Raw genomic sequence first — 25,840 nt, 5'->3', positions numbered from 1 at the left:
CATGCGCCACCAATACCTGGCAAGAAAATACTTTTTTTTTTTTTTTTAAGATTTTTATTTTATTTGCTATGTATACAGTGTTCTGCCTACATGTATGCCTGCAGGCCAGAAGAGGGTACTAGATCTCATTATAGATGGTTGTGAGCCACCATGTGGTTACTGGGAATTGAACTCAGGACCTCTGGAAGAGCAGCCACTGCTCTTAGCCTCTGAGCTATTTCTCCAGCCCCTGAAAATACTTCTTGAATAAACAATTTTAACTAAGTCACTCAGAGTTCCTTATCTCTGCTTACTGCTCTCTATGTAAGAGAAAAATTCAGTATTTGCAAACTTATTTTTCTATTTATTAGAAGAAAACAAACACAAGCAACATTACCATTACTCTGCTTCAGAATGAAAACATTTGCAGAACAGTATGGAAGCCTTATTTGACCATCAATGTTACCTGTTTTTGTCAAACACTGTCATTTGTGCAACAAATGTCTTTTCCCCATCTTCACGATTTCGTTTTCTTCTGGCTGGAACTTCTTCACTGACATCTGAATTGAATAAATTTTTTTTTTGTAAAACAATTACTTAAAAAGAAATGTCATCTATATTCGTCACTTTTAATGTTGTAAGGTAAAATGTGCTCATTTATCCAAATGAAGTACAAATTACAATGTATCAACATTCACACTCATTTGTTTCAACTTTCAATTTTTAACTTGTACTGTGTCCATCTTTATTTTTCTACAACATGATCTCGTAATATAGCACAGGCTGGTCTAGAAATGGCTGTCCTTGGCTGATCTACTGGGTACTGGGAACATAGGCCTATACAACTCAGCTGTGTCTGCCCTTACCTCCTGACAACAATGACATCAGAACTCATCTTTGCAAATAATACGTGTTTGGAATGACTCATGCTGGGCAGGCTCCTCATTACTACTCAGAGTTCCACTATAAGAATTTAAGCTGCTGGGTGGTATAAGCCTTTGATCCCAGCACTTGGGAAGCAGAGGCAGGTCAGATCTCTGAGTTCAAGGCCAGCCTGTTCTACAAATGAGTTCCAAAACAGCCAGAGCTGTTACACAGAAAAAACCTGTCTCAAAAAAAACAAGGGGGTGGGGGTGGGGAGGTTTGCTGGAGAGATGGCTCAGCAGTAAGAGCATTGGCTGCTCTTCCACAAGTCCTGAGTTCAATTCCCAGCAACCACATGGTGGCTCACAACCATTCGTAATGGCCTATATTCGTATAGTGCACTCTTCTGGCCTGCAGGCGTACATGCAGGCAGAACACTGTAAAAATAAACAAATCTTATTGGAAAAAAAAAAAAGAATTCATAAAGAGAGATTTATTTTTATTTTATTAGTGGTCTTGGTTACATTTATGTTTGCGCACCATGTGCATACAGTACCCATGGAGGCCAGAAGAGGGTGTTAGAGCCTTTAGAACTGGAGTTATAGATAGCAGTTAACTGCCATGTGCTTGATGGGAACCTAACATGGATCCTCTGGAAGAGCAACAAGTCTCTTCCAGGAGTGTATACACTGAGCTATCCCTCCAGCTTCTTACAACAACTTTTTTGTTGTTTTTGTTTTTCAAGACAGGGTTTCTTTGTATTGCTTAGGAGGTTGTCCTGGCACTCGTTCTATAGACCAGGCCTGCCTCTGCCTCCTGAGTGCTGGGATTAAAGGCGTGTGCCACCACCGCCTGGCTCTCTTACAACAACTTTTAAACAGTACTTTTCATATATCTTTGTTATACCACTGTTCATTTCAAAGCAAATATTTATTCCAGATCTCTCACCCTAAACTAGATTGTAAGCCTTCTGAGAAAAGTACTGCATGTATAATTATCTTTGTATCGTAGACATCTATACATCAATTGAATGACCACCTCAAAGATGAATTCAGAAGAATGGGTACAGGGATCAATGTGATATGTGTGTATTATATATATGGCTCATGTTCAAGATAGTACAATGACATGCACCTATATAGTCCCAGCACTATGAAAGCTGAGTTAGAAGGATTAAGTGTTCATTTTGAAGACTACCCTAGGTAATGGTGAAACCATTTATCAAGAGAGAAAGGAAACAAGCAAGAAAGTAACAAGAGAAGAAAGACAGGGAAAGGGAACAAGAGGCAGGGAGGGAAGGAAGGAAGGGAAGCTTAAAAACAGGTGGACAAACAGTAAGATAAAAAGGGAAAGCTCAGGTTTAACCTAAGCAGAGAACAAGACACCCAGCATGAGGAAGATCCTAGATTGCAGTCAAACATAGAGAAACTGATACAAGTTGTACAAGTCCAGAGTTTTCAGGGTTTGAGTAATTTTAGAGCCTGTCCTGGAACTCGCTTTGTAGATCAGGCTGGCCTTGAACTCAAGAGATTCTACTGCCTCTGTGTCCCAAGTGCTGGGATTAAAGGCATGTGCCACCACTGCCTGGCTCCACAATTCTAAATATAATAATGAAATATTAATTCAAATATTTTTACTACTTTTTAATATCAAACAATAAAATCTAGTGAAATTACTGAAATAAAATTACCGATATTTTCATTGGTTTCTCCATTAATCATTCCATTAAATTCTCTTCTTCCTGGACGTGTTACTCTAAACAGCAATGAGTAAGACTTCACCATATGACTGTTACTAGGTTCAAATTCATTACTGGAAACTGCCAAGGATGGGAAATTTCCTGGTTTTGTTTGATTGAGGTCAGGATTCAAAGGCACCTGCTTTTTACCAGTAGGAACTTGCCTGATTGGACAACTTACATCCTGCAAAGTAAAGATTCATAAGTTACATTTATACAAAAGCAATGATAAATTACACTAAAACTTTTATTCACTTATAGGAAACATGGTATAAGTCATAATTACCAAATGGCATTTTAAAATAATCATACTGCTGAAAACTGTGAAGCAAAAATAAAAATGCAATAATTAGATTCCTAATATCAAAGCAATGGAAGATTATTACAATATAATGAAGAGAGAGAGAGAAGTATATCCAGTCTAGTTGATAGTTATTTGCAAGATGTATATTACAAATGTGGTATATATGGGCTAGAATGGAGATATGGGTCCTGGAAGTACAGAACAACAGTTAAAGTACTTGTCTACTATGTACAGGCTTTGGGTTCAACTACAAGCAATAGGGAAAAAATATAGAGTAAATAAGACAAAAGACTAGAGATGTAGTGCAGGCAATAGAGAATTTCCCTTATGTGTACAAAACCATGAGTGTTGTGTTCAATCCCAAGCACTGCATGAACAGACATGGTGGTACAAGTAGAGGATCACAAGTTTAAGCTCATCTTGGACTACATAGCGGGTTGGAGCAGCACAGACTACTTTAAGACGCTTCCTCAAAATAAATAGACAAATAAATAACCTAAAATATAAACAAAACAACTGGAAATACAAGGAAAAAAAAAGAAAAATAGAATCAAAGTGCTGGTGATAAAGTCAGTAATCCGGTATGCACAAGTCCCTGGTTTCCCAGCGCTCAGTAGACAGAGGATCTGTCTGTACAAGGCCAGCCTGGCCTACAAAATTAGGTTCCTGAACACCCAGGCCTATTTCACAGAGAAACCCTTTGTCTTGAAAACAAAACAAAACAAAACAAAAACAAAACACTAAAGCAGGGCAGTGGTGAGGCATGCTTTTGATCCCAGGACTCAGGAGGCAGAGTCATGTGGATCTCTGTGAACTGGAGGGCAGCCTGGTCTACATACTGAGTTCTGGGACAGTCAAAGCTACATAGAGAAACCCTGTCTCAAAACAAAAACAAGAACGAAATTAGTAGCATGATTAAAATATTAAACAACCTTCACTTCAACATTTCCTTTAAATCTTCTATTTTGACATAACAAATGGGACCATCAGAAAAAGATACTTATAAACTACATTGCTACAAAACAGTAAACCTGTATCTGTTTTCTATATTCTTTAATAAAAGTGTCACCAATCATCTGAGAAATAGTCACTCCATAACTAATTATCTGAGAACATAGTCGAAAAAAACTTTGCATCTCATGCAGTAACTATTGAGACAGGATAGCCCATGTAGTTGGCCTCAAAGCTCTGATGCTCCTCCACAACCAACTTAGTAAATTCGTAAATAAAACGGGGAAAAACAAAATGGATTGGAGATGGATCAGCAGAAAAGAACACTGGTTAGCTTCCAGAAGACCCAGGTTTAATTCACAGCACCCACATGGTACTCACAAGTTCTAGGGATGCCTCTTCTAGCATCAGGCATGCACATGGTGCAGATATGCACGCACGCAAAATAACCATAAAGAATAATAATAAACATGTACTTACAACAGACTAAAAGAAAGCACTCTACATGAGAAATCTAAACCTCACCTATACCCTAAGTCTTTTCTCAAATGACTAAAATAAACAGGTATATATGTCCTTTGAAGGTATTTACAATTAGTATTTTTTCCTGAAACATGAAACAGTTTTTCCTCAAAATTTTAAAATTTCACTTTACTGCTTATCATAAATTTTATGAAGGTTGAGTGTGAGTAATTAGTAGTATAGATCCTAACTTTACAAATACTTTTTTAAAAAAGGTTTATTTATTTATTTATTTATTTATTTATTTATTATGTATACAGTGTTCTGTCTATATGCACACCTGCAGGCCAGAGAGGGCACCACATCTCATTACATATTGTTGTGAGCCATTATGTGGTTGCTGGCAATTAAACTCAGGACCTCTGGAAGAACAGCCAGTGCTCTTAACCTCTGAGCCATCTCCAGCCCCCTATATATACTTTTTTAATACGTTACATAAGTGCCTCCTATCATCTAGTCTGCTTCCTATTATGACTCTGGCAGTTTTAAAAGTCCTTCATCACTTTAAAACCATATGCAAAAGCATCACCACTAGGAGATCTATATATTTCAATTCTTGCTTAAGGTGTAATGATACTCTAGCTAAAAATAGTAACAAAAAACCCTCTTTCACCCTTTCTTGTGCCTACTAGAGATACATTTATTCTCTTTGGAAAGAAACACCTATTCCTATTCTGTAGCCATTATTAATTTTGTTGCCTTTAATAAAAGAGAGACTCAAGGACTTAAGGCTACTAGAATTACATAGTGCTGGTTTTGGTGGGTTGCTCAGGAAATAAATGTTGCCATTTTGACAGTTGTTTCTATGATGAAATGATTTAATCTTCTAAATACAATCTGAAGGGATGTACTTATACCCTTATTTAAAACTGTAAAGACTACATCCATATTAATGTACTAATAGCTAAGGAACAACCTATGAGACTAAACAGTAGAAGCAGCAGAATCTGCACTAAGACCATATCTTCTTCCTGTGACTTCTGCACAATGTTTTGTCCAGATGCTCAGATCAGGGGGAAAATTAGGAAGGGTGGCAACAGGTGATAGTAATTCAGCCATTATGTAGTTGTCTCCCTTTTCCACTCTGAAAACACCATCCCACTATGTAGCTCTGGCAGGCCTGGAACTCACTGCGAACACCTGGTTTGCCCTTGCTGCTTAACTGCTTGGACTAAAGGCGAGTGTGTTACCATGCCCAGCCTCAACACAGTCCTCATTTCTGAGGTTTTAAAATTGGCTCATAATTATAGTAGATATACAGAAACACGTTCAATTAAAGATTATACTACTTCATCTACTAGTATTTTATACATTACCTTTCTTTTTTTGTGGCAAACTTTCACAAGCAGGACTTCCAGGGTAACAGAATTTTGTTCATTTTCTGAGTTTTGTGATGGCTTATCTAAATAGAAAAACCAATGTCTTAAAAATCTTTTTAATATATACATGAGAAAAAAAAGAATGAAAAATATTTTCCTAAATTAAGTAATCTCAAAAGACTTCCTATAATGAAAACATATCACAAGCTTTATTTTTCTTGTTTCTTCCCAGTTCAGTTCCAGACTTGCAGTACTCTTTTTAAAAATAAATAAAACTTTCATAAGACAAATATATGTATCTGCCTAAAGATTAAGATTTTTCTCTTTTGAGTAGGATGGCTCAGTTTTAACTTATACTTCATCTATTTACTTCTCATTTGAAAATTTAACATTTATGATAATACAGAAAACTATTTGTCAAAAGTGACAAATGTAGGCAAAGCTTCTTGGCAGGAAGCTTGAGTAAAATAGTTCCAGAGGATTATAACAAAAAAAGTTCAATGCTTTCTCCTTCTCCCCAAAATCTATTACTAAAGAATTACTTTAGTGGGATGTGGTGGTACACATCTCTATTTCCAGCATTTGAAAGGTAGAGGCAGGTGGATATCTATGAATATGAGGCCAGTCTGGTCTACATAACAAGACCTTGTATCAAAAAGACAAACGAGAGAGAGAGAGAAAAGAAAATGTCTAAATGGCAATAGCAAAACTGAAGCTACTATTTACTACTTAGCAATGCTTTGGCTCACAAAACTTAAGAAGTTGTAGTTTGAGTATCAGTCTATACTTTGATTAAGTAACAAAAAATTTTCCTAGCCAAGGCTCTAAAGTACTGATCTTTAAAATTCTGAAGTTAATAGTGCAAACCTAAATATTTAAATACTAAACTTCAATAAATATATAGAACTATTACTAGATCATTAATATACCAAATATATATTGCAAACAACCTTTTCCCTTCTTAGATTATTAGGTAACTTTCTTTCCTACATAAAATCAATCTTCTTAAGCTGTGGACATTGCTCAGAGCTACTAGACTGCTTCCCTAGCACGCAGAAAGGTATGTGATATCTAGCACCAATCCAAATAAAAGCAGTTAACAGAAAGCACTAAAACAAAACAAATGCAAGTCAATCTTTTTATGCAGTGTATACTGAGAAGATGGCTGAATCAGGCAAATTATAATCACAATGAAATTTTTTTTTTCTTTGGTTTGTCAAGAAGGGTTTCTCAGTGTAGCTTTGGAGTCTGTCCTGGAACTCACTTTGTAGACCAACCTGGCCTTGAACTCACAGAGATCCCCTTGCCTCTGCCTATTGAGTGCTGGGACTAAAGGCATGCACCACCACCGCCCAGCCACAAGGAAAATACTTTTTCTTAAAACAAAAAAAAGATTTTATTTATTTATTTATTTATTTATTTATTTATTATGTATACAGTTATCTGTATGCATGCTTGCACACCAGAAGAAGGCATGATATCTCATTATAGATGGTTGTGAGCCACCATGTGGTTGCTGGGAATTGAACTCAGGTCCTCTGGAAGAGCAGTCAGTGCTCTTAACCTCTGAGCCATCTCTCCAGCCCCCAAGGAAAATACTTTAAGACAACAAAAACCAACCAGTGTCCAAAACAGAAAGATTGTCAAAATAATGTTTACCGTAAGAATGGAGCCTTAACAATGTATATAAATTTATTCTCAGATCTCTCAAGTCATTTCTGCTATTTTGGGCATTTTGTTTGTCTGAAACAAGCAAACTGACCCGGATCTTGTCCCATTACCGATCCTCTGGCCTAGGAATCTCAGGTGCTAGAGTTACACACACAGGCACATGCTACCACACTCAGTTTTGTTAGGAACCTGGAAGCTAGTCTCTCAATTCTGATTTAAGTGTTTTTTTTTTTTTTCCAAAACAAATCTTAATTCCCTCAAACTTCCATTAATTTTATTTTACTCTGAGACAGGGTCTATTTTGCTTGTTTTTTGAGACAGCGTTTCTCTGTAGGTTTGGAGACTGTCCTGGAACTCTCTCTGAAGACCAGGCGGGCCTTGAACTCAGAGATCCGCCTGCCTCTGCCTGCCAAGTGCTGAGATTAAAGGCGTGCACCATCACCAGCCTGACGGGAATGGTTTGTTTTGTTTTGTTATTTGGCCAAAGAAAAAGTTTGTGCAAAGTCACCAAACCAGTAAATGAGATCAATAAGATTTTACTTCACATTTTGTGGGGTTTTGTTTTTTGAAACCAGGGTCTTATGTAGCTTTTTGGCTGGCCTGGAATTCTTAAAGAGATCCACCTGCCTCCGCCTCCTGAGTGTTGGGAACCAAAGCTTCTTGCCACTGTATATGACAAGAAAAAAATTTATCACATGGTTCCCAAAGATACCATTTTAGTATCAATATATGTATATTTTAAACAAGTCCCTGGAAACAGACCTAATGAATGCATAAAAGTTAAATTATAGCCGGGCATTGGTGGCACACACCTTTATTCCCAGCACTTGGGAGGTAGAGGCAGGTGGATCTCTGTGAATTCGAGGCCAGCCTGGTCTCCGGAGAGAGTGCCAGGATAGGCTCAAAAGTTACACAGAGAAACACTGTCTTGAAAAACCAAAAACAAGCAAACAAACAAAAAAACCCAAAAAAACAAAAACAAAAAAAAATTTAGATTATAAACTATTTAGGAGAAAAAATAGAAATTGTTATTTTGGGTTACCTCCAAATACAAAACAGGTCAGATCTTAAAGCAACACTTAAAACTATTAGTAGATAACATACATACGATCAGATTTTAAGTTTCTAATATAAAAATCATGAATCACTTACCAAGAGGTTACCACACTATTTTATTATCAACCTCACCTGTCTGTTGTTGCAGGGCTGCAGACAGAATGCAGGACCTTGCCTATACTAAGCAATCACAACACTACTTACTCTCTAGTATTCAAACCCTTAAACGTTGTTCCTTACTGAACTAATCCAAGAAAAACTTAAGCTTTTTTTCTGGTAAAAATTTTATTCCACTGAATAAAATTAATAAAAAAGATGGACAATCTGACAGGCATTGTCTATTCTCTTCACAATCCATAATTATTTTGAATGTGTGTGTTTGGGTATAGGCATGTGTGAATAAAGAAATAGAGGACAACTTATGGGAGCCTGTTCTCTACTATGTAGTAGAGTTCTGGAGATCAAACTCAGGTCATTAAGTTTGGTCACACATTTATCTGCTAAGCTATCTCAATGATTCCGTATTCATTTTTTTTTTGGGGGTGGGTGGGTCAGGGTCTTGCTAACTGTAGCCGTGGCTGGCCTGGAACTCACTATATAAACCAGGTTGGCTTTAAACTCAGAGATGTCTCTGCCTCTGCCTCCTACATGCATGTACCACCATGCCTGGCCTTTACCACTCTTGGCCCTTCACCATTTTTAAAACAACCCAAGTTTCCCAACATGATTTTAGCGTTCACTGAAATGAACACAAAATACTATATATTTTCTTGGTACTGACATTCTGATAATATTTCATCAGTAGTAGTGGTTATTTCAACTGTTTACTGTTCTATTTGAAACATCAAAACCAAACCAACAACCAATGACAGCACCAACTCAGCACATTAATGTAAATGGGTCATACCAAGATGCTTGGCCTCTTGAACTTCTGAGGTAACTATTTAAAATTTTTTAATCATTACATTTTAAGCTCAACATTGAAATGCACCATCAGAGGTAACAGAGGGACAGAGTTTAATACCCAGTACACACAAAAAAATAAAGAAATCTCAAACAAATGAAAATTAGCAAAAAACAAAACACACAAGAAAAATGAACACAAAGAATTCAGAATGAACCACTATTCCATTACAATACTTACCATTTTTGTGGAAGAAACCGGTAAATGTAAGTTGCAAATGAGCAGACAAGCTAAATAAAACAAAAATTTATCACTTTAATATTTTGTAATAAATGTAGAAAAGAGAGGTTAACACAGATTCTGTAATCTCTTCACAACAAAGATGTTAACTATCCAGACCAAGGACAACCTAAGCTATATGGTGAGACCTTATCTCAGAAACAAAAAATCAAACAACTACAACCAACTCTGCTCACAAACTGACAAAAATACAAAACACCAAAGGAATAAAGTAAAAAAACAGCAGACTACCAAATGATGTCCCATAACCACAGTGCTTTATTCTCTTTGCCATAAATGGGAAGGCTTCCTTCCTATCATGCAATTTTAAAAAATACGTATTTGACAATGGAATCTGAATCAATGCTAAAGTATTTAATATTTTTCCCATGGTGCTAGGACATCCAATGTTACACAGGTACACTACCTCTGAGTTACCTCCCCAGCCCGTCAAATATATTACAGAAATGGAAATCCATGCATCCTCACAGATGATGTGGAGCCATTACTTTATTCTACAATCAAGAGTGAAACACAGAATTACAAATTTTCTGTAAATGTGTATTTTCTTTTCTTTTCTTTTCATCTAAATTATTTTATGTGCACTGGTATAAAGGTGTCAGAGTCCCTGGAACTGGAGTTACAAAAAGTTATGAGCTGCCATGTAGGTGGTGGGAATTGAATCAGGATCCTGATAGAGCAGTCAGTGCTCTTAACCACTGAATCATCTCTCCAGCCTAATATAATTTACTTTTTTAATATGCAATTTTCATATAAGAGTTAGAAGCGTTACAATAAGAAAAGGAAGCAAGCCAGAAGGTAGTGGCACACACCTTTAATCCCAGTATTTAGGAGGCTAGCCTAATCTTAAGAGTTCCAGGACAGCCAGAGCTACACAGAGAAACCCTATTTTGGAAAAAATAACAACAGCAACAAAAAACTGCTAACAGAAAAATTAGGCAAACACCAACAGTTTTTTCTAATATATTTTAACAGCAAAAGATAACCAACATTTGTTGCAGTTTCTGTGGTGACAAAGAACCAGGATTACAGAGGACTAAAGAGAAAAGATGGTAGATAAGGACAAGGTATTTATTTTTACAGAGAACTAAATTACATAGAGCAACAAAGCTCAGTAATAAAAGGCTATAATGAATGATGGTTAAGAATCCTAAGATTAGAAAAACACACTTCTAAGATGTGGATAGGATGACATTTCCAGAGTAGCTAACGAGGACTGGAACCTAATAAGCAGATTCACAAGTATGAAGACATTTTGATGAGATGCTGAAAAATAGGAGGTAGGGCCTACTTGTAGGAAGTTAGGCCCCTTCCTATATGTTGTTTCTCTACTTCCTAGCTGACAAAATATGGAGTCTACTACCAATATGTATTTACCGCCCCAATGGACGGACACTTCTAGAGACCATGAAACAAAATAAAGGTCTTCTCCTTCTATCACATATTTTAGTCACAGTATGCAGATGCTATTATATAATCCAGTACATGTTTAGTTTTCTTAAAATGGTGGTGACACTCTAGGTATCTATATAGAAATGAGAGTTATAGAAAATGAGGCAGGCTATAAAGTGCTACATAAATAATGACAAGAAATGAGAACATAGCAAAGAGGCTGATGTGGAAAAAGCTTCCCAGAACTTGTTATTTTTCTTTTTTTAGTAGAAATTAGAGACAAGTGAATTAAGTAATTTTTTTTTCAATAACAGATATGGAAACACCTTTATCCTTAGTGGAATATTCCATAAAGTCTGCTACAACATTACAAGGTAGGGGTACTGAAACAGCATCTGAAGAACAAGCCAGGCATTGGTGGCACATGCCTTTAATCCAGCACTCAGGAGGCAGAGAGAGGCAGGCAGATCTCTGTGAGTTCGAAGCTCACCTGGTCTTCAAAGAGAGTTCCAGGACAGTCCTCCAAACCTACTGAGAAACCCTGTTTTGAAAAACAAAAACAAACAAGCAAACAAACAAAAAAACAATGCTAAGACTGGAGAGATGGCTCAGTAGTTAAGAGAACTTACTGCTCTTCCAGAGGACCCAGGTTCAATTCCCAGCACCCACATGGCAGCTCAGAACTGTCTGTTAACTCCAGTTCCAGAGGATTTGACACTTCCACACCAACACACATAAAATAAAGTTAAAAAAAAAAAAAAAATGCAAGAGGTAGCCTGATCTATACAGTTCCAGGACAGTCAGAACTACAGAGAGCCCTAAAGAGTATCAGGAAAAGACAAAAATGACTATGGAAATGTAGTAAAGGTAGAAGTAGAGTTAGAAAGCATAAAATATGAAGGAAAAACTAAGAGCAACAACCATGACTGAAGTATCAACAAAACTGTTATACAAAGGGATTGGTATTAAAAACAACAACGACCACAACTTTGGTATGGTACTGTATACCTGCAATCACAATACTCAAGGAGGACCAGCAATTCAAAGGCATCACCTGCTACATAGTAGATTTAAAGCTGTTTCTACTACATGGTAAATTCAAGGCCAGCCTGGCTAAATGAAACCTGTCTTTGTTTTTAGAGACAGTTTCTCTGTGTAGCCCTGGCTGTAGACCAGGCTAGCCCAGAACTCAAGAGATCCACCTGTCTCTGCCTCACACCCCCCCCCTTAAAAAACAGTCAAACAACCAGCTAACCAATCAAACAAAAAAATTGGTCTGGTGAGATGGTTCAACAGAGAGTACTGGCTTCTCTTTCAGATGATCTGGTTTCAATTCCCAGCACCCACAAGCTGGCTCTCAACTATCAGTAATTTTAGTTCCAGGAACTCTAACACTCTTTGGTCTTCCTCTTTAGGCACCAGGCATGCAAGTGGTATACAAATGTAAATAAGGGCAAAACATCCATAAGCATTACAAAAAGATATAAAGGGTTACTCAAAAAAGGAAAAACAAAAACAGCACAATGGCAAAGGCATTATGTAGTGTTCCTCTTAGACTTGTTTTAGAATTCTATTTCTGCTTTTTGTGTTTATTATCTCTTCTCCCCTTCCCTTCTGAGACAGTCTCAACTACAGAGGTCAGTGGCAGGTAGATCTCTGTGAGTTCGAGGCCAGCCTGGTCTACAGAGTAAGTTCCAGGACAGCCTCCAAAACTACAGAGAAACCCTGTCTCGAAAAAACAAAACAAACAAAAAAACAACTTTGTAGCTGCGGTGGTGGCGCACGCCTTTAATCTCAGCACTCGGGAGGTAGAGGCAGGTGGATCTCTGTGAGTTCGAGACCAGCCTGGTCTAAAAGAGCTAGTTCCAGGACAGCCTCCAAAGCCACAGAGAAACCCTGTCTTGAAAAAACCAAACCAAACAAACAAACAAACAAAAAAACAACAACAAAAAAACAAAACAACTTTGTAAACTTGAGTTACTACTAAAAATTTATCATTCACAAACAATGTAAGAAATTGAAATTAAGACTTGTATTTTTTATTAGACATAATCACAAACACCTTTAGTCCCAGCACTTGGGAGGCAGAGACAGGTGTATCTCTGTGAGTTCAAGACCAGCCTGGTCTACACAAAGAGTTCCAGGACAGCCAGGGCTAGACAGAGAAACCCTATCTCAAAAAAAAGAAGAAAGGAAGAAAGGAAAGGAGAGAGAGAGAGAGAGAGAGAGAGAGAGAGAGAGAGAGGGAGAGAGAGAGAATAGCATGATAGTTATTTGGGTAAGCGCACTTGCCATCAAGTCTGGTGACCTGAGTTTGATCCCTGGAACCCGTAAAGTGGAGAAAAATGACTCCTACAAGTTGTACTCTGATCTCCACTTGTGCAGTGGCATGTGTGCATCTGTATATACACACTAATAAGTAAATAAATTAAGTATCTCAGGCTGTCCTGAAACTCACTATTCAGCCAAGGATCTTTCTGCCTTCACTTCCCTAAGCTGTGGTTACAGGTGTATACTACTACCATGTCTACCACAGATTTCTTCTAAAAAACATTTTCTTTCCCTTTCCTCGCCCCTAATATTTACTGTACCCACACTTAAAGCTGGGTCAGATAATGAGAAAGAAGAAAAACATGTAAGGTTAGTCAGGCATTATTTGATTTCAGGCTAGATAGAATTTAGATGACCAGGATAAATCCTCAGGATTTGGGCCAGCATGGCCTACAACTTTAATCCCAGCACTCAGGAGGCAGAGATAGGTAGATTTTTTTGAGTTCTAACCCAGGTTAGTCTACATAGCCAGTTCCAGGCCAGCCAGGGATACATGGGGATATCCTGGAGGGGGTAGAGGGGGGGCACAGAATTGTTATTTATCCAGTCAGGTATAGTAGCGCATGTCTTTAGTTCCAACACTGCAGAGACAGAGGCAGGTGGATCTCTGATTTTGAAACCAGCCTGATCTACAAAGCAAGTTCCAGAACAGCCAGGGCTGTTACAAAGGGAAACCCTGTCTTCTAAAACAAAACAAAACAAAACAAACAACACCAAAAACCAGTCAGGCGTTGGTGGCACATGCCCTTTAATCCCAGCACTTGGGAGGCAGAGGCAGGTGGATCTCTGTGAGTTGGAGACCAGCCTGGTCTACAAGAGCGAGTTCCAAGACAGCCTCCAAAGCCACAGAGAAACTCTGTCTCGAAAAACTAAAAAAGAAACAAAAAAACAGAACCTTAGCCAGCCTGGTCTACAGAGTTCCAGGACAGATACACAGAGAAACTGTCTCAAAACCAGAAAAAAAAACAACAAACAAAAGGAATAGTTGTATGCTAGCATCTACACTGTGCAAGGGTTGCTACTTCTCTTTTACACACTAACTTATTCTGTGTTTGTGTGGGGTACACACATGATGCATGTGTCAATGTCAGAGGACAATTTTTGGGAATCAAAAAAAGTTCTTTTTTCCAACCATGCTGGTTCTAGGGAACAAACTCAGGTTATTAGGCTTTGAAGAAAGCGCCTTTAGCAGGTAAGCCATATCACTAGCTTAACTTTCCTTATACATTTTATCCTAGAAAGCTAAAAATCTGATGACTTCACTACTGAATCCCGTATTCTAGAACCCAAGGTATCTAAATATAGCATTTGAGACCTACAGATAGGAAGACTTTGAGTGGGAGATGGTGTGTATCTATTACACAGAAACAAATCTTTCAATACTGTAGAGTGCTTAAGCGGGGCTTCGTGGCATATACCTATCAAATGCCATTCTTAGGAAATGGAACAAGAAGATCGTCTTAAAGTCAACTTCAGCTACACAGAGAGTTCAAAGATTACAAGAAACCTTATCTCAAAGAACACTAAGACAAAAACATAAAAGAAGACATTAGAGATAAACATACAATAAACCAAAGAAGTTTAAACATTATCTACAAAACAGGACAGAGAAAAGCTATTAATGCAATAGCATTGTTTAAAATAGTTTTATTGGTTGTGTAGTTCATTCATAGAGCAACTGTCTAGCACGTACAAGGTCCTAGGTTCCATCCCCAGAACTACAAAGATAAATATATACAAAGAATAACTTAATAGTATTCCTAGGTTAAACACCACACCATTTATTCATTCATTCTTTATTATTTCAGACAGGATCTCACTATATAGCTCTGCCTATCCTTGAACCTGCCTCAAGAGCTGGGGTAAAAGGTGTACACCACTATGCCCAGCAAGATCACATCTTCATACAGCCTCTAAGACCCTGAATTGCCTGGCCACAGACACCTTTTTCAGGCTTTTCATATCACTCTTCCTGCTCTTTCTACTCAGACATCTGTTCATCCTCCCTCACTTTACTCCTATATCCATTTTTCAAATTTCAGCTTATTTATCCAGACAAGATTTCCATTACATTCCCATATTCAACTACTGAAACAAAAACTGCTTCTTCCTGTGTATACACTCATGGTTTCCCTGTACTTTTCTTTCCCACCATTTATTAGATAAATACATCTTTCCCTCCAAAAAGGCAGATGTATTTTGCTCACTATTATATCCCTAAGGCTTAAATATAGTGCTTGGGACATGGCACACTAAGGAAATGACACACTCTTCTGGCTCCAGATACAGATACAGACCTTGTTATTGTTGAAAAAGATGCTTACCAAAAGGAATGTTTACAAAGGAAAGATAAGTAACTCTAAAGCTTAGGTTTTAACAAAAACAATGATAAAAGGCCCATAAGGACTTAAGATATCTCTTAAAAGTTAGAGAGCTTGCTTAGCAAGCACAAGGCCCTGGGTTAATTTCCCAGCAAGGCAAACAAATCAAAATAACTAGAAAAACCAACTAATAGAAGTTCTACTTCAGCAAGGCATGGTGTCATATGCCTGCCTATAATCCCAGCATCTGGGAAGGTAAGGCAGGCAGGAGGATAGCATATTGAAGGCAAACTGGGGAAACAGCAAGACTTCTCAAATTAAAAAAAAAAAAAAAAAAAAAAATCTAGTTCAGGTAACTTTTCTGGGTATTTACCCAGTAAGTAATATTAAACAAAGGATGGAATAGGGCAATGGCAAGACAGAAGATATTTTACTTCTCATCTGGACCTAGGAGATACCTATAGAAGAAACCTCAACTTCAATTTTTTATATGATTTTATTTATTCCAGGAAGCCATAATGCTTGGTCAAAACCCCACAAATTCAAACTAGAACACCAAAACTAATAGTTTGAGAAGACATAAGGCACTTTAGGCATTCTACAAATGAAAAAAAGATGTGTTTTAAGTATACACAATTACACCAAAAAAAGCAAGGAGACAAATCAGAGAAATCTGGGAAGCAGGTATGACCTGATGAGTCTCTAAAATTTGCTAGGTGCTTTGAAGATGCTCCTTTTCCAAACAATAATTTGTATAAATGACAGTTTTATTATTATACTTAACAGAACAAAATGACTCTCATTTATTATGACAAACCAACATTTTAGAAAAGAAAAAAACTGTAGGGCATGGTGGCACCCAGCAATCAGGAGGCAGAAGGCAGGTGAGTTTGAGGACAACCTATTCTACAGAGCAACCCCCAAGACAGCCAGGACTAGAGAGAAATAATCTTGAAACACCAAAAAGAAGGGGGGAATAAAGAAAGACGACTAAAACCCATGACACAACTCATGATCTTTTTTCTGTCCATAATTTCTTCTAACAAGTTTCTACAACAATTGTAGACCTAAAGCATAAAAAACAAGGAATATTAACTTGTTTTACATAGATGAATGTTAATACTTTGGTTCTGTTTTTACCTGCTATAAATTTCAAAACTATACTAGGTATAGTAGTGCATGCCTTTAATCCCAGCACTGGTGGCAAAGGCAGGCAGATCTCAGCCTGGTCTACAAAGCAAGTTCCAGGACAGCTAGGGCTGTTACACAGAGAAACCCTGTTTCAAAACAAACAAACAAAAACTAATTTAGGCATCTATACTAAATTTTGGGTAAGGAAGATAAAGGAATGAAATTTTTGTTTTGTTTTTTCCTCCCCTTTTTCAAGACAGGGTTTCTCTGTTAAACAGCCTGCAACTCACTGTGTAGACCAGGCTGGCCTCAAACTCACAGAGATCTGCCTGCCTCTGCTGATCCCCCCACCCCCCAGGGCTGGGATTAAAAGGTTTGTGCCACCACTGCCCAGCAATGGGTCAATTTTTTTATATTGGCTCAATTCTTACAACCTTGAAATGACTAGTGGGCAAATTATGAAGAGAATCAGAAGAAAAATGCATCAGATCAGGTTCTAACTAGACTATGAGGCACTAACACAAGTAGGAGACATAGTTAAAGAACTTGATTTGAAAACGCCAGAAATTGGTAAGAGATAAACAATTACTAATGTCCTAGAAAAGTTTCCAACATTAGAGATGGTCAAACAGCCTTGAGGGAATCTCTGCCACAGATGCTACAGAAACTAATTCCTGACTCACACAGTACCTGGAGCAACTGATTCTAAGTTTTTTTTTTAAACTCCTAACAATCTTGAGGTGATCACTGGGAAATGGTCACTTATAATTATCCCTCTTTCCTCAAGTATATCCCTTAATGTAAACTGACAGATTATCTTACCTATGAGATTCTTGCTCTCCTTTCATTTTCTCTACTTTTGATAACATATCATCAACTTTAAATGTTTTCCTGGAAGAAACAGATAAACATAATAATCACTTCTCAACTGGGGAAAATACAAATTATACTGTAATAAACAAAATAAAAATTCAATTTTGATTATTTCAAGATAAACTAGATGGCTAGTTCATAACAATGCACATACTATTGAGACAATAGTTTGTTATAATACAGTAGACACTCCTTCAAGTTCAACTGTAAATGTTATTTATTTTATTTTCATGAAACCTCCTGTAATTATCTAAGTCATGAGCAATACTCCTTACCCGTAGCATTTAATTTTACTTATTTTTAAAGTCTCCTACATGTAAAATGTCTCTGAAGTATTTTATTTCTAATAGGTTGTAAGTCCCCAAAGGAGAGTGATTACTTTATTACTTTTTCTTTAAGCATATAGCTTTCTCATAAGGCCTTAATCTTATTAGGTATTTAAGCACCTATCAAGATGAGCCAAACAAATGCAGAGTTTTGGAACAGCTGTGTTTGTTTGTTTGTTTGTTTTGCTTTTAGAGACAGTTTTTCTCTGTAACCCTGGCTATACTGGAACTTGCTTTGTAGATCAGGTTAGCCTTGACCTCAAGTGATCTGTCTCTGCTTTCCAATGTTAGGACTAAAGGCTTGTGCCACCATACCCTGCTAGAACATTCAGTACCTATGAAGCAACCAACAAATACATACTAGCACCATGGTTATTCTTTTTATATCTTGTTGCACTCTGTGGCGCAAGCTAGACTTGAACTCAGGACAATCCTACCTACCTCAGTTGCTCAAATCCTGGGATTACAGTATGAGCCATCACACCAGACTATAAGATGTAACTGACAGTCATAAAACATCCTCAAAAGTTACTGGCAAATTTTCAGCTAACTGATATGCCACACCAAAAAGGTTAACAACAAAAACCACCAACAATGAAGTTAGGACACATACCACTCAATTATAAAATTATGTATTCATCTTTAACTTGACACTTTTTGATTCTTGGTTTTTTATTTTGTGTTTTTGACACAGGGTTTCTCTGTGGCTTTGGAGGCTCTCCTGGAACTAGCTCTTGTAGACCAGGCTGTCTCCAACTCAACAGAGATCGGCCTGCCTCTGGCTCCTGAGTGCTGGGAACACTTGGCAGGCAGAGGCAGGTGGATCTCTGTGAGGCCACCCTGGTCTACAAAGCGAGTTCTAGGACACCCAGGGTTGTTTCAGAGAATTCCTGTCTCAAAAAAAAAAAAAAAAAAAAAAAAAAGATTTATTTATGTATGTATATTTTGCTCTATTTGCATTTATTCCTTCATGAAAGAAGAGGGCATCAGGCAGAAGAGGCCATTAGATCCCATTATAGATGGTTTGTGAGCCATCATGTGGTTGCAGGGAATTGAACTCAGGTCCTCTGGAAGAGCAGTCAGTGCTCTAAACCACTGAGCCATTTCTGCAGCCCTTCAGTTACAATTTTTTACTACTTGTATGTGGATAAATAGAAATTACAGACATAAGGCAGGCTTATTCTTTAAAAAAACCCTCCTCAGCCGGATATTGGTGGCGCATGCCTTTAATCCCAGCACTCAGGAGGCAGAGGCAGGAGGGTCTCTATGAATTTCAGGCCACCCTGGTCTACAGAGCAAGTTCCAGGACAGTCTCCAAAGCAATATAGAGAAACCGTGTCTAGAAAAAAAAAAAAACATTCTCCACTAATGAAAGATTTTTAAAAAATCTCTTTATCCCTAGGTTAACCAACCCCCCCCCATTTTCAAGTTTTATCATACAGCTTAGTAGTTTAGAAAAATCAGTCTATTTTCAAATAGAAGAAAACTGAAGGACTTTTTTATACTAATTACAAAGAACTGTTCAGTATAAATATGAAGGGTTTCTTTTAAATTACTGGAAACATTATGAACTTTTTATAACTAAGAAATTTTTTTTTAAAGATTTTATTTATTTTATATACAGTCTTCTGCCTACATGCCAGCAGAGGGCACCAGATCTCATTCAAGGTGGTTGTGAGCCATCATGTGGTTGCTGGGAATTGAACTCAGGACCTCTGGAAGAACAGTCAGTGCTCTTAACCGCTGAGTCATCTCTCCAGCCCCCAACTAAAAAAAATTTTAAATGCTGTCTGCAGAAAGAAAGGTAAGACTCAAAAACCCAAGCATTTCTTCCAACATTTGAGTTTCATGTAGAAGAAATCAATAGAACTGAACAGTCGCAACTGTTTGAAATAGTTAAGATTATAAGAACAATCCAGCCTTCTGTAGGGAAAAAGGAAGCAACCACAGAAAAATAGCATTCTCCAACTCCAAGCACTTCTTTAGAAAAGCAATACCACAGCACAGCTAAGATTAACAAATAAAATAGTACCATAAGGTCACCATATGGAATGATTAAAAGTACAAACTTGGGGGGTGGGGGCGACACACTGGGAGGATTCAGAATAATTTAAAAGATATCTAATAAAATAGATGAAGTAAAAAGCTTTCCAAAGTCAGATGTGTAAGTTGTATGCCTGTAATCATAGTATCCTGGAATCTGAGACAGGATTATAGCTTCCAACCAAGCTTGGAATACACTGTGAAATAATTTCCCTAAATAAGTAAATGAATGAATAATGAACAAGCAAACAAAAGTGTTCACCTCATCTTTAATCCTACTATGTCATAGTAGGGTAAGCTTACGGTATTTTAAATAAAAACTTAAAACCTATGAAGTAAGACTGAAGTCTGTGTCTAACAAATACACTAGAATTAATATTATAACTGATCGTATGACTTCAAAGGGAGTAATGAGGCCTAAGGATATAGCTCTAAGTGATGACAGCATTTGTCTAACATACCTAATATCCTGGATTCAGTTCTCAACAGTGCCCTTTCCACAAAATACTGGTATACTAATAGTACATGTTATACATAAATGGAAATGTAGATATTTACTGTGCAACATAAACCTTCAAAGTCACTGACAGCAAAGACCACTCATCTAAAGGTCCTATCCCTAAAGTCCTAAAGTCAGATATAACAAGAGAATTAAGTAATAATCCCTATGTGTTTTGTGAGGAAATAATCTAAGTGAGATTTAAATGTTTCTAGGTTAGTAAATTTGCTTCAAAATCCCCCAAAGACAGTTCCAAAAATCCAAACGGCAATAATCAGAAAACCCATTTCTATTACCAAAATTTTGCTTTTTTTGAAACAAAAGTCCCATTAGATAGTTATGGCTGCCCTAGAACTTGCTATGTAAACCAGGCTTGCCTTGAACTCAGAGACCCACCTGCCTCTGCTCCTCCAAGTGCTACGATTAAAGGCACATGCCACCATGCCCAGCATAACCAAACTTTATACTGTCTCTACTGGCATATAATATATCCCACAAGACAGTCTAATAAGCAACATTATGAAATGATGTGTATGCAATCTACTTATAAATTAACCCAAATTTAGTTTTCAAAGACTATATCACTTTTAAAATCAAAATCAGGTCATATTCTAGAATAACTAACTGTATTAAAAAACTTTAATTTTTAAAAAAAAGTTAAAATTCACAAAGTTCTATGGAATGAATTAAGTAATCAAACTACAGATTACAAGCCAAATCTGGCTTAATGTTTTTGTATAAACCCACAAGCCAAGAATGGTATTTGAAGATAAAGGTGACTAGCTGACCTGATGAATCCTTATCATTAAGTAAACTATTCTTTATTCTCCAAAACCAAAAAGGATTCTGTATTTCTCTCTAGTAGGCTTATATTACAAAACAGTGTACATCGAACCCTTATATAATTTCATTAATAAAACATTTATAAACACTTTTCTCTTTATATTAAGTACCTAGACAATATTCTTGACTATATCTTCTGACCAAATGACCCTAAAATATTTACTGTTCCTTTAACAGAAAAAGTTTGGTGAATCTTGACATAGATCAATAATGCAATACAGGCAAAAAGTAGACAATCTAATTCTGTTGTCTAATTTGTTATCTTCTTCCTAGTTATTCCCCAGCTCCCTCCAACTGCCAGAAGACCATCTTACATTTCAATTTTTCATTGTAAACTATGATACTTTTACAAAATTGTATCTTGCTCTGGAAATGTGATGCCTTCATAGTAACCAAGATTCTCCCAAGCAGTTTAGTTTGTCTGCCTGTCTTTCTTCTTTCTAGTTTTTGAGACCAGTTTAGTTTCTAATGTATTGAAGTAGTTTAATGGTTTTATTAAGTCAGGACTATTGAAATAGATAGGCATGGTGGCTCACACCTATAATCTCAGTCCTAGGATGGAGGCTGAGTCAGAATAGTCACAAGTTTGGGGCCAGTCTAGGTTATATAGCAAGTTATGAGGCGAGCCATGTCTACCTAGCAAGACATTGACTCAACAGACAAATAGTAAGACTATACTGATACTACCAAGTTTAACAGAAGGTCTTTCTTTTCAATTGAAAGTTGTTCATTTTGATATGCTCAAAAAGTAAATCTTGCACATGAACTAAGAAACCTAACTTCCGTTATTACCTTTAACTAACTTCTAAATACCACACAATAAAAAATAAGTTCTGTACAACACACTCAGATTCTGCTTTAAGACCAGATAATCAAAACACCTTATTTTAGAGACCCTTCTATTAACTTTGAAAGTATCAGACCTTGAGCCCTTTAGAAATCATTTAAGTCCTATCAACCAAACTTGAAAATAACTAACAGCAAAGAGCAAAAATATGAGTCAGTAAAAAAAAAAAAAAAAAAAAAAAACACTAAATAATTTCTTTTAGAGGAAAAAAAACTAGTGACAAACTAGAATTACAAAAATGATACTTTAAAACAAGTATCCCAAATTCAACTAATTGTTCTGTAAATTTTTATATTTAACTAGAACTTTTAAGACAAATCTTTGAAGAACTGTCTCCTGAGAATCTCTCACCAACTGCAAGACTAAACTTTCTAGTAGTTTGATCAGTTTGAAATAAGATTTATAAAAATGTACCTTTTGATGTTTGTTCTGGAGTTTCGATGAGACATGTAAGTAAGAGTTCTGTGCAAAAATATTGGCTATAAAAAATTAAAAATATTAAAATTACAGACGAAGTTATAAAAAATGAAATAATATTGGTGAATTTCATTGACTACTTACTGCTATAAGATTTCGTGTTCGAAGAAATCTATAGATCTGTGTTGGTTCTGGTTAACAGGAAACAAAATCCAAACATTATCTTTTTAATCAATTTGTCAGTAAACCATCAACAGCCCCTGCAACATACACTCTAACCAATATACAACAATCTACTTTGTGGAAACAGGGTACTATGTGTTTATATCCAGAAAATTAGTAAGCACTAAAGATCATTCAGTCTGTGGCATATATTCACAAAATCCACTTCCCTCCCTATGCTACCTTCTCTCCCTTAGATTAATTTACAATTTCAAACTAACCCTTTTGAAGGTGGCCACCATTACTGTGCAGACGCAAAGAGCAGTAAATTCATTTGATGACTTACTTATCCCTTTCTCCCCCAAAAGTACCTTGAGATAGCTCTATCCTACAAAAATTTATTAATGTCAAACAAGACGAAAAATTATATTCTAACTGGCCATTACAAAAACTTGTAGTAACTAGCCAGGATCAAATAAAACTCTTTCCAAATATTCTAATACAGACATGATCAGAATTAGTATTATAAAAGTCACCATATTTTAAATTCATAATTGTTAGGTTCCTACAATCTTTTTAATGTTTAAATTTTAAATTTTTATAAAAGACTTAGGTTAAAGCTAAGAATATAGCTTCATAACCACATTCCAGTGATATTAGTAAGCTACCAGAATCACATTTCTTTAAGGAGTATTAATTTAATTATGAATACCTAAATTAATAATTATATTAAGAACTTAAACATACACAAACTAAAATCAGTATTAGGAAAAAAAAAAAAGATCTAACTCTTAATGATAATTTCTCGCAGGTGGACTCATCTGAAAACAAGCAGTTAAAACCTTCCCAGAGGATTTATTTCCTCATAACATTTAGAAAGTTTTAAATTTCCACTTAATCTACAGTTTAGTTTTAATTTCAAATTAAACTAAAAGGAGATAAGATATTTTAGAAGAGGCACAAACAAGCGTGTTTATTTTTATAACTGTCCTTCAGTTCCGTTTCCACTTAAAAGCTTCTGATTTTTGTTAAGTGTATTAAGCAAAAGAATGATCTTTAAAGTAGGTTCAGTATTTGTCCCAATAAAAATCGAAATTAGTTGTATTACATTCCAACAGGAATTTCATGAAGCACTAACGAGAATGAAGAAGAGTATTAAACAATGTAATACGTCTTTCCAAGCACAGCTGATACCATGCCCGTAACATATGCCACAGTAATATTGTAAATAAAGACAGTCGACGGTAAAGCTGAGTTTATTCAAGTTGCCGTAAAATACTTAGCTAGAAGACTGCCCAAATTACAGTATCTACGCAAAAGCAAAGCAAAACAATCAGGACAGAATATCTATTAAGTAGCAATTGTATTTGTAGTCATAATGTTGTTTATAAATTCTATTGTTTGTTTCCAGACACTGCTCCCCTTTGCGAGTAAGTCATAGTTTCGCCCTCCACGCATCTTTTAAAACAGAAAACTGAGCTAAGATAATGTTCAGGAATTAAGACTCAGTTCCGGGGTTGTCCCCGGAGAAGACGCTTGTCCATTCTGTCTCAGTCTACGTATCCATAAAATGGGTGGATAAGATTTGAAAGGCTTAAAAGGTTTCAAATGGTGCCGGGTTAACACGCAGCCCAAGTGGTTGCGAAGGCATTTCAGACCAATGACAATTTCCTCGGCTCTACTGCGCTCATGCCTACACTGGGTGCGTCTTGTTCCCCGAAACCTACAACTGGAACCCCGGTACTTGTAGAGTAGGGAAGGCATAAAAGAAAACACGAACTCGTCTCGGGATCTGTCTGCATTCAGTTCAACCGTCACGTCCTCACCTAAAAAAGGCTGCTCCGAACGTGGGGCCCCGAGGCGAACCTTCCGGGAGTCAAGGACCTGCCCCGGGACCCCGGGAGCCGGGCCGTCCCCCTCGATTCCTCCCTCCACTCCCAAACCAAGTGCACTCTCCGAAAGCCCCGCGGAGCGCCCCGTGCCCGGAACGCTCCAGAGGGGCGTTCGTTCTCTCGAAGCCTCTCACACTCACTCTCAAAGGCCTGGAGGAAAAGCTCGTGGTCAGCCTGGACGTGCTCCATTTTCGGCTTCTTCACCGGTAACACCGCGGACCCCGCCGCCGCCGCGAGGAGGAGGAGGAGGCCGAGTAACTGCCGCCGCCTCCACAGCCCCGCCGCCGGATTTGCCGCCCGAAGCCGCCGCCGCCCCGCCCGCCGCCGCGAACCCGAAGCCGCCTCCCCCGGACCCCGCGCTGGGCCCCGAGCCGCCCCCTCCCCCACCGCCGTGCTTCTGAGGCGCCATCGCGGTTCCTGCCTCCTCCCCCCGCCAGCTACCCGCCGGGCGGCCCCGGAGAGTGAGCGCCTGCTACACCAACCGCTCGCCCCAGCAGGCTCCGGCGGACCGAGGGGGGAAGGAGGAGAGAGGGGAGGAGAGGGGAAGGGAAGGGAGGAGGAGAGGAGGGAAGGAGGGAGGAAAAAAAAAAAAGTGTCTCCTCCGAGCCCCGCTCCGCTTCGGAGGCCGCTCACCCTACCCTGGCCTGGCTCCGCCCACTTCCCCGCCCGGCGCTCTGATTGGCCGACGGGAGCGCGCGCCGCCCGGCCGCCCAGCCCGTTGGTCCGCAGATTCCCCCGTCAGTCACACGGAGGCGCTTCTCGCGGAGGCGCGGCTTGGTTGGCCCGTGCGCGCTGCCGACCGCGGGCCCGGCCGCCTCTTTGAACTGAATTCGCGGGAAAATTAGGGGTCGGAGCGGCCTTCCTGCTGGTCCCGGTGCATTGTGGGCAGAGGGGGACCAGCGAGCGGATTAGAGAGCCGTTTCTCGCCTTGCGAGCGTAGTCACCGCCCCCCAGGGGGTAGAGGACCCCTGAAGAGAGGCGGGTGTCTGGGAAACTGAGGGCGAAGGGGCCTTTGAAGGGAGCTGAGATCCTCTGCGGATCCCGAGACTGTGTGGTCTTAGGAAGTGGCCTGCCCCGGGGTTGATGTGTGCTCACAGTCTCTTCTCAGCGGACGCGGGAGGAAACCGGGTCCCCGGTCCCCTCGCCGCCACGTGC

General features: G+C 38.2%; 1 protein-coding gene across 1 annotated transcript in view; it reads right to left on the bottom strand.

Moving 5' to 3' along the window:
- The window catches only part of Suz12 (SUZ12 polycomb repressive complex 2 subunit), a 42,285-nt gene extending 16,951 nt beyond the window's left edge, over nt 1-25,334 (bottom strand). Inside the window, 10 exon segments of the mRNA XM_027426529.2 lie at nt 446-539; nt 2,534-2,765; nt 5,675-5,760; nt 9,549-9,598; nt 17,606-17,674; nt 22,629-22,693; nt 22,776-22,822; nt 24,826-24,921; nt 24,924-24,962; nt 24,965-25,334. Coding sequence (XP_027282330.1) covers nt 446-539; nt 2,534-2,765; nt 5,675-5,760; nt 9,549-9,598; nt 17,606-17,674; nt 22,629-22,693; nt 22,776-22,822; nt 24,826-24,921; nt 24,924-24,962; nt 24,965-25,094 — 908 coding nt within the window. The 5' untranslated portion in view covers nt 25,095-25,334.
- Nucleotides 25,335-25,840: the final 506 nt, after the last annotated feature.

Source organism: Cricetulus griseus, chromosome 7 (genome assembly GCF_003668045.3).
Source record: "Cricetulus griseus strain 17A/GY chromosome 7, alternate assembly CriGri-PICRH-1.0, whole genome shotgun sequence".
Lineage (NCBI taxonomy): Eukaryota > Metazoa > Chordata > Mammalia > Rodentia > Cricetidae > Cricetulus > Cricetulus griseus.
This window is presented reverse-complemented; position numbering and strand designations above follow the sequence as displayed.